At 36.3% G+C, this 10,018-nt stretch overlaps 1 protein-coding gene across 1 annotated transcript; it reads left to right on the forward strand.

Moving 5' to 3' along the window:
- Positions 828–9,434, forward strand: LOC18589685 (putative E3 ubiquitin-protein ligase LIN). Its single transcript, XM_018126875.1, has 8 exons — positions 828–2,514; positions 3,671–3,967; positions 4,070–4,097; positions 4,186–4,834; positions 5,658–5,802; positions 5,991–6,248; positions 7,926–8,235; positions 9,040–9,434. Exons 1-8 carry the CDS (start codon positions 850–852, stop codon positions 9,156–9,158), a joined length of 3,471 nt encoding a protein of 1,156 aa, XP_017982364.1. The 5' UTR covers positions 828–849; the 3' UTR covers positions 9,159–9,434.

The following is a 10,018-nucleotide window of genomic DNA, read 5'->3' on the forward strand; positions in this document are numbered from 1 at the left end:
CATTCCTTTCACATCCTAGGATTCTTCGTATCTGTTTTCCACCCACTAAGCCTCCTCCACAACTCAGTTTATATTGTCTATTAGCAAGGTTTAAATTTCGGGTTTCGTGCCCAATTCTGTTTTCAGCTTGGATCACATTAAAAGGCCCGGGGAGGTTGAAAAGTGAGGATATTCCTATCTTTTTCTGCAGTGGATTTTATATGAGTGAAAAGTAAGTTCATTCCGGTCTACGTATCTGCTAACTTCTGAATTACAGTCCATCTTTTCTTTAGAATCGATTGAAAGTAAGTTTGAAGTAGATATAAAAAGGTATTTTGCATTATGTTGATGGAAAATATATATATTACCAATTTGGTGTTTAATGCATACTTTTATTGAGGTAGTTTGATCATATTTGTCTATCTGGTCTTTTATGTTTCTCAAAATCCGCATCAGAGAGGCCAGGCGCTTCCTAGTTCCTAGTCAACGATAGAGTACAGTGTGTTCTTTCTGTACGAGAGAGTACAGGGTTTAATGCTTTGAAATGTCGGCATTCAGAAGTAGAATCTGTTTGGAGTTTTCATTGGAGTGTAAAATTTAATTTATTCTGGTGGAAATCCCATTTTGGATGAAATGAAGTTTGTTGTTATTTAGATTGATATTGTATCAACTCAATTTTCTTTCCTTACTTGATGTTATCGGTTGCATGCTGGCCTTCTTTCAGTTTTCTTGTTTCTAGTGGACACTAAATAGCAGAAGATTGATTTCAGTTAGTACTGTATTTCCGCTCTCCTCACTTTCTGTTGCTCATTTTTATTTGCTACATGATTCAGCATAAAGGGGAGGAATTCATTTTAATAGCATAACGAAATGGCATCATCTTTGGAGGAGCTTCTTGCGGAGGAAGGGTTTGGAGGAAGAAGATCCGTCACGAGGTCAAGATCCTCCATCAGGTCAGAAGCAGTGAGTAAGACAGATTCTCCATTTAGCAACAGAGTTAAGACTGAGAGAACAAGGTCTGATATATCTCGGTACAACTTGAGAGGTGAATTGTCGAGAAGTGATGGTACTACGGGTAGGAGGCCAAGAGATTATCTTGTTAGAAGAGAGAAACTAAACGGTGAATTAAAGAAAGAAAATAAAGAAAGACTTGAAGGAAGAGGTTCTAGTGATAGGCAAGAAGATAGATGGTTGAATATCAATTCCTCAGAAGAGTTTCAGGAAAATGAGATAGTCGAGGTTGGTGTGGAAGAAAACGGGAGAGTAAACGATGTATTTCTTAATGAAGTGCATAGCTTAGGGAGAAGAGATAAGAGGCATAATAATGGTTTTAATAAACCTCTGCTTGGAAGAAGAAGCTATAGTGATAATCATCGCAACAGCGTGAAGCAGCGGGAGACCGCTTCTGACAAGGCTAATAGAGGTTCACAGAATAGCAAAAGCTTCAAAGATGGCACCCAGCCTCAGAAGCACGATGATTTGGAACCGACAGTTTCTCATCCCGCTCTTGATGAAGTTGCTGTTCAAGCCATTGTATCCATCTTAAGTGGTTATATTAAACGTTTTCTCCAAAATGAGGAATTCCGGACTGCCCTACGTCACAGCTGCTTCTCCTTCCTTAGCTTCACCGGACTTGAAGACCAAAACAATGAGAGCAAAGTCATTTTCAACCTTGAACAAGCCATTGAGATGGTAGAAAAAGCTGTTGCGGACTCTGTAAGTCCAAAAGAATTGAAAAAAGCTTCATTGCAGCTTAGTGTGATAACTGGCTTGAATTCAAATGATTTAAAGGATGGCTTCACATGTGGGGTTCCTAATGCTATGCTCTCAGCATGTGCTCATCTTTACCTCAGTGTGATCTATAAGCTACAGAAGAAAGACAGGGTTTCAGCGAAGCATATATTGCAGGTGTTTTGTGATTCACCCTTTCAGGCCCGGACAAATTTGTTGCCTGAACTGTGGGACTATCTATTTTTTCCACATCTTTCACATCTGAAGGCTTGGTACAATCAGGAAGCTGATTCTCTATCAGATGCAGTAAACAGCGAAAGGAAACTGAAACTTCTTGAGAAAGTGTATATTGATATTTTGGATTCCAGCACTTATCAGTTAGCTGTATATTACAAGGATTGGCTCACAGAGGGGGTTGAAGCTCCTTCTTTTCCTTCCATCCACATTCCATCTGTATCAGCAGGAAAATTTCAGCAGGACGATTCACTTGCTCATTCTCCGCAGCTAGCTAGTCCAGCTGGTCCTTTCTCACCTCAGCCAATGGTCAGTAAAAAGTTTTATGATGCTGTATTTGGCCGATCCATTAAACCTGGACTTGAGGAAGCTGAAGATAATGTGGAGCCACATAACTGTGAAACTTGTAGGAGAAGCTCTGATGGTGATACTGTTGACGTTAAACAAACATTAACATGCTCTTCTGAGGCAATTAAACATCCATATCAAGATAATGGTGAAGCTTCCTCCAAAAGTCCACAGGATGATGCATCGTTTTCCTTGCTTGCACAGGATGATGCATCGTTTCTTGTAAGTAACTTATAACTTGCATACGTCCTCATTTTGTTGCATATTCGTGAGCAGGGCTTAAGAGGAAGCCATGGCCCTTCTCCTTGCATTCTCAAGATGTTTGTTTAAAGTTGAATGTTTCTCTTTTAACGAAGGCCCATTAGTACGTAGTCATGCTTCGCTCCCAAATACACATTTTTACTGTTCATAACTACCCCTAACTACATTAATATTATGTTGCCTGTAGTATTTGCTATCTTTGCATCATGGGTTTAGCAGCATGTCAGAACAGCAAAGATAATAGAAACTGAAATGGCAGACACTTGTTTTACCAGACCTTGAAAAAAAAGAAGGTTCCAGAAGAAGAAAATGCTGTAATCTTCCTATTTCTAAAGAGTATGAGCAAACTTCTAATAGCTTGTTTGTGTCAAAAAGAAGAAAGTTAACGATGAAAGCACCTATTGTCCATTTTCCTGAAGACTGTTAGTTCTGGCTTTCTCCATGCAATACATACATCATTAATAGTTTGCATCATGCCATTTACTTCTATTGCTGCTTTATTCATCACAAATTGCTTTGTTTTCTAGTTGCGTCGCACAAGTAGAATTATAAGTTAAATTTTTACTGCCATTGAGTGTAAGTATGTCAGAATCTGCTAGTGCATTGTATTATTACCACTGTAGCTTTAGATTTTCTTGATAGGAAATGAGTTGCACCTGCCATTAATCGACATACAATGTTCTAGCACTGGAAACAAGGACAATATCACATTATGATACTCTTTTATATTAATTTCAATACTTTGCATCTTGTCCAAGTTGATTGCTGTTTTGATCGTTTAAGCTAAGCTTCAACACTTTTATGTAGCTTGGCCTTATACGTACAGCTATTTTCTTTTATCTTTTTTCTAATAATGAAAGTTTTTAAAAAATCTACAGAGCATCTAATATGGTTTCTATAGCAGTTACACTCCAAGATGATCTCTGGAGATGTGCAATATAGGCAATTAGACATAAAAGTTTATTCTGCATGCAGGCTTATGTAACTGCTTGAGGCTTTCCTTCTCAATTAGAGGCATATCATCAGAAAATAACTCTTATTTGCGCCATTTTTGTCTAACTATCATCTCAGAGAAATGCTTTTAACCAACCATTTTGAGGATCTAATTCTGCTGCAGGAAGATGGCACCTCCTCAACAGCTGAAAAAGATTGGAGACTGCCAGGTCTGAGTATGCAGAAGGAAAAAGATATCCATTGTACCAATAACCGCTCTAAAGCTGATAATATATGGCAAACAACCGCACAAGATTTTGATGTGCTACATGCACCAGTTCTTTTAATTGCCAATGAACTCATGCTCAAGAGGCTAGCGAAATCTGCATTTGAGCCACAACAAACTGAGTGCAAAGTTGATGTTACTCTCAAAGGTCTTCCAAATCCTAGTGAGGAGCTGATCCACAATACTCTTGAAAATGTATAAATTCATCAAAATATTCTTTAAACAGTCCTGTTTCCTTTTATGTACACTATGTTTATTTACTAATAAGTTCTTTTTATTTTATTTTTTCTGGAGCAGCCAACTAAAGTGAGGTCTTCTTTTGAAGGTAAGTTGAAGGGATAATGTTATGGATGCTTGTGTTTTATATTCGAGATTTTGAATTGATTGCTCATATTGATCTTGTCCCAGTGCAGAGTTGCATGAAAGTTCCAGATTTTTTGATGAAGAATCCTTACTCTCAAGCATACCCCAGGACTTTATTTGCCCTCTGACTGGAAAGTTGTTTGAGGACCCAGTAACCCTTGAGACAGGTCAAACCTTTGAGAGAGTGGCCATCAAGGAATGGTTTAATCAGGGAAACAGGACTTGTCCAGTAACAGGAAAAACGTTGGAATGTCTGTCTGTGCCGCTTACAAACTTTATTTTGAAACGTGTTATTGATAGTTGGAAATCGGAGAACTGTAGGCATACCTTGGCATTGGCCTTTCTAATAGTTGGGAATTCAAGGGAACCTGGGTCACCAAGTAGGGGTGAAAGAACTACATTCATATTACAGCAACTTCTTACCACTTTAGGCACAGAAGAAAGAATTATGAATACCAAACACCTTATTTCTCTTGGAGGCTTGCCATTTCTGATTCAAAGGTTTGAATCAGGAAATTTGGAAGAGAAAACACGTGTTGCAGCACTTCTTTCTTGTTGCATTGAAGCGGATTCAAGTTGCAGATATCACATAGCAAGAGATATTAACAAACAATGTCTGGTTGAGCTGATTTGCAGCAAGCAGGATAAGTCAAGAGGAAATGCAGTGTTGTTACTGACAGAACTGATATGCTTGAGCAGGTTAAGATTTAATCTTTCTATTAGAATTTCTACAGTGGTTTTTCTTTGCTTCTTTGGCATTCTGTGCAGCACATAGTGTAGATGGAAAAAAATGCCGAGTGGAACTGCCCTATTTGACTCTGAGTACTTCTAACTCTCTTCTCTTTGTGTGTGTGTGTGTGAAGGACGGGGGAGCATGTATGTCCTATGCCTAGTGGGGTAGGGGAGAGGTAGGAGGAGTTAAGTAAATGATCACATGGAGTATATATAGTATGTACCTTGATATCCCTGTAATACTCCATATCTAAACTTGAGAAACTTATTAGATTTTAGACTTTGTTTACGTTTAGATCCACAACCTCGTGTTCGTATGCTTCTAATTTGTATAGTGGGATACTGGACACATGATGCTGTTAGGATACCTAGGTCTCGGGTTTGTAGTGCTTTGTAGATTCCTGTTCCATTTTCTTATTTGGTACTCAAACCATGTTATAATTTTCTTTTCGCTTTATTGTGACGATGATTATGGATGACTGGTCGAATATTAGTCCAAAAAGACCCTGCTGTTTATCTTGTCCTTACCACCTGCAGTTGTGTTTGTAGCAACGTGTTTCTGAAAAAATAATTGAAAATAAAAATGATGAAATCCATGGATATATCCTCTAGATATCGTGTGGGATAAGTCAAGAGAGATTGTTTCAATAAAGTATTCCCCTATTGTGGAAGTGGCGTTAAAGCAAAAAAAACAATAGCATATAAATTTAATTAAGAAAAGCTTGAGGTAGTTATGAGCGAGACTAATTCATTTGATATCTGTTTTCATGTTTTGTCTTCATCATAACAGGAGGAAAGATGTCCCACTACTTTTAAGTGAGTTGAAGAATGAAGAGATCGTGAACACTATGCATGCTCTTCATGTCTATCTCCAAAGTTCTCCTCCTGTACAAAGACCCTTGGTTGCTACACTTTTATTGAACATAGATCATCTGGTAAGCTCTCCATTAGATTTACTAGTCGTATTCTGAATGTCTATTCTGCTTCTCGTTTCCCTATTCTGATGTTGTGTTTTTCTGATAAATTCTGATTGTTTACTCTTTTTCTCAATTTCTTATTCTGATGTTATTTCTTAATATTGGACCAAAGTCTTTGCCAAGACTGAGATGAACACGTGCTGCAGGTAGAACCTCGAAAATACAGCTTATACAGACAGGAGGCCCTTGATGTCATTACAGAAGCACTAGATAACAGCTTAATTGATGAAGAGGTTCGAGAAAAATGTTGCAGAGCACTACTTATCTTGGGAGGACGTTTTTCATTGTCTGGGAAGTTATTGACAGAGGGTTGGATTCTAAAGCTAGCAGGGTTCAATGATGGTTGTGAAGTGAACTCTATTGACAAAGAAGAGGACTTAGATGTTGATGACACTATTCTATTGGTAAGTTTCATCTCTACGATCCATTCACCATTGCCTCTCCTTTCTTCCACGACAATCATATAGGAGTGGTATTGTTGTCCAAGAATTATTTAATTTCTCTACTCATAGTTCATTGTTATTGAGGTTTGTAGAGAGCTTATTGTGATAAGAAGAGGTAATATTGCATATATATATATATATATATATATAAAAGGGATGGTTGGAAGCTACAGAGAGAAAGATTGAAACAATTGTTCAAATAATGAGTGTTGTGGTAGATGGTGATGGATAAAGGGAACGCAATCTGTAAGCGATAGAGTTGAGAATAGGGCAGAGAAGGGCTAAGCACGATGAAATTTGAAAGAATATTTAGAGAAAGAGCTAATAGTGAAAGACTGGAAGTGTATATCTCTTCCCAAAATGAATTTTCAAAACTTTATACATTGAATAAGAAGAAACAGTTACTCAAGAACAAAGTCTAATGTATATAATGAGTACCATTATGGTTATTGAGGTAAATGGGCTTTCTAAGAGATGATCCTAGTGTAATAAGACTTGTTTTTTCAGTAGAAGCTAAGAAGGAACATGTAAGAGAGAATAGGTTAAAGGAAACAAGAGGGAAGAAAAAGGTTAATAGAGAGACCTCTTAATTATTTCCATATCTGAATTACCAAGTTAAACTCTTTATAACATCTAAAAGTGAAACTAATTTGTTTTTTTTGAAAGGTGTAATATAAATTTGTGAATCTTGCCCTTTGTTCTGGATTACTTTTACTGGTGTCCAATAAGAGTTGTTTTGAGTAAAAAGTTAAGAAGGAACAGATAAGAGAGAAAAGGTTAAAGGAAACAAGTAAAAGGGAAGAAAAAGGTTAAACAGACCTCTTAATTATTTTTATATCTGATTCACCAATCCAACCACTTTAGAATATCCTAAAATAAAACTAATTTGTGAATCTTGCCATTTGTTCCGCATTACTTTTACGAGTGTCCACCTAATACAACCGTTCTACTCGTGTCGTGTTGGTTGTTCTCGTTACTTTCTATATATATATAGTATTACTTTGTTTTAAAATGACTCTTAGAGAAATAATAAATTATTAGTCAAAATCAAGCATCTAGATTGGAGAACCTTTTTTCAGGCTTATGTTGTGTGCAAGGCTGCAGCGGAACCAAAGGATTTATGTTGCGAAGGTAAGGCTTAGTTGAATAAAGTGAATATACATAATGCATCTAAAACTTGACAGAATGCATCGTAAAATTGTTGCCTATCATTCCTGGCAATCTAACAATGAGTTATCTTTTGATGCAGACCGATTTCAGCTTAGTTGATGGCTAGATATACTTGATTGTAGAATAATCGGTTTTTTTTTTCCCTTTAACATGAAATAAGGGAAAGCGAAGAAAGAGATAGGCTTCATATATATTTACAGTTGAAAAAAATAAAAATGGAGGAAAAATTGTGATTATTGCATGTGATTTTAATGCTATGATATCTTTGCTATTTTCCTGTATGGTGACATCCCTTCTTATGATCGGAATTATCATCTGAGCAAGATATATACATTAACAATTTAAGTTCTAGCAAAGACATGCGCTGCACATCTGCAAATAGTATAGAACATACGTTTAAATAGTTGGTTGCTTTTATTTAAATGACCAAATACATAATAGAATTCTGAAGTTTTAATTACCAACCAGGAAGATGAAGAATGTGCGAATGAAGATTGGTTGAGGAATTTGTCAGTATCATTAGTTGGAAGCGGGGAAAAATCATTTTTAAAGGCTATTTCTAAGTGTTTAAGCTCTGGAAACTTGGATTTGGTGACTGCTTGCCTAACTACTGTAGTGTGGTTGACCAGTGCACTTTCTTCACTAACTGATGCTGAGGTACGGCTCTCTACCTTCTGCACTCTGATCTCTCAACTGAAACAAATCCTGGAAAATGGTGCACAAGTTGAACATAAGGTTCTTGCTTCAATGTCTTTGCTGAACTTTAGTAAAATTTCAGGTTAGCAGGTTCTTCTTATTGCATTTCTTTAATTTGCATACAAAAATAGTATTGAACAATGAAGCTTAGCCCTCACTTATGTCCCAAATATTGCTCTTAAAATTTGTAATTGGGAACAATGTAATCATTTTATGTGGAGAACCAAAGACGGAGAAAACTCTACATCTGGTTGTCCCTTCATCTAGTTTGGAGGACAGGGGTATCCTAGTCCTGTTTCATTCAAGTTGGAAAGTCTTATATCTTTATAGTACAATAATTCCTTTAGGAATTTGTTCTATATCAGTATTGTTTTTTCCTTCGGATCTATCATGATCTAATTCAATCAAGGCATCCTTGCTTTTCTATGTCATTATCACATCTTCTGCTTGTTGCATGCTTTAGCAATTTCCTCTTAATCAACATGAACACTTGTTCCATTTGGAGTCTCAAAGTTTAACCATCTCTTTTACACTAGCATAGCACAGAACACGGCCATCATATCCACAATCTGCCATTATGTGGACATTGTTTATTTCGCCACTAATAGTTGACTTGGAAAGTTTTTTGGCCAACTTCAAAAGTCATTTTCCATTGCCAATAGACAGGAAAGCATAGCTTTCTAATTATGGAGGTGCACCTGAGCATTTGACTTATTAGTTGATGCATGATCCCCTGTTTAAAGAGTAGGATTCAAATCCTCCTTCCTCAATGATTAAACAAAAAAAAACCATGAAGGCTTCTACTATGGAAAATATTAGTGGTATGCATTTGCAACATTTTAAGTATGAGTAAGCTTTAAAATGAACTTCCCCTTGTGTATTGCAGAATGCAGGGGGCTGCTAATGACAATTATAGAAGAGATTGCGATTCCTCTTAGAAGCCTTGCTGATGTAACATGGACAGCAAAGCAGCTATATGGCATAACTTGTGGGACAGACCTATAATCTGACATGAAGGGGATGCTGCTTCACAATTTCACAATTTTTCAGGCATTTAATAATAATCTTTTCTACGTAAAGGACACTACTCGACTTCTGCAATATCAAATGACATCCCTTAAGGTGATGATTTCAACATGATATTTCTCTTTCATAAGTGTCAAATACTGGTTCAAAATTTTGTTCTCTAATTGATTCTTAGAAGAATTATAGACAGTATTGTAATCACAACTTACTGAGGAGACTATGACGTTGTCAAAACTTGAAAGACTTTTCTGGTGACTTCATCTTCTCTTCTAACACTGTACAATTATTTCTTAGAGCAATATTTCGCCCACTTATCATCAGTTTTGTAATCATTATAAGGTTTTAATGTTTATATGTTTAGTACAGCTCTAATGATATAAACTATTATTATACTCTCTACTGTTTTCTCGTAAAGTGGATAAAATACTTGTCATCAATTCTTTGATACATACTCCATTTTTTATTTTATAGTTTAAATTAGTGTGATACCCCATCCCACATGATATGAATGTAATTGTTAAGACTTATATAAGGGTCTAAATCAATAACTAACGACTTGAACTTAAGTTTTTGACAGTCACATAATTTAGGTTCGAAAAATTGTTTAGCCAATGGTACTTAGAACTGAATCATTATAATTGGTATTAAAGCATGTGTCATCTCAGTGATTGTGATATATGGCCTTGATGAGGATATCAAGGATTTGCGTGGGCGGGGTGTGATACCTCTATCTCATATCGAATACAAATGTGATTGTTAAGATTTATATAAGCATTTAAGTTAATCACTACTAATGACTTGACTTTAAGTTTTTTTCTAACCACACATGATTTATAATT

This window comes from Theobroma cacao, chromosome 9 (genome assembly GCF_000208745.1).
Source record: "Theobroma cacao cultivar B97-61/B2 chromosome 9, Criollo_cocoa_genome_V2, whole genome shotgun sequence".
In the NCBI taxonomy this organism is placed as follows: Eukaryota; Viridiplantae; Streptophyta; class Magnoliopsida; order Malvales; family Malvaceae; genus Theobroma; species Theobroma cacao.

Excerpts from the sequence above, each read along its gene's own strand:
- LOC18589685 (XM_018126875.1), top strand. The coding sequence starts at position 850 with ATGGCATCATCTTTGGAGGAGCTTCTTGCGGAGGAAGGGTTTGGAGGA. Across the intron at positions 2,515-3,670 it reads AGGATGATGCATCGTTTCTT|GAAGATGGCACCTCCTCAAC; the intron begins GTAAGTAACTTA and ends ATTCTGCTGCAG. Across the intron at positions 6,249-7,925 it reads TTGATGACACTATTCTATTG|GAAGATGAAGAATGTGCGAA; the intron begins GTAAGTTTCATC and ends ATTACCAACCAG.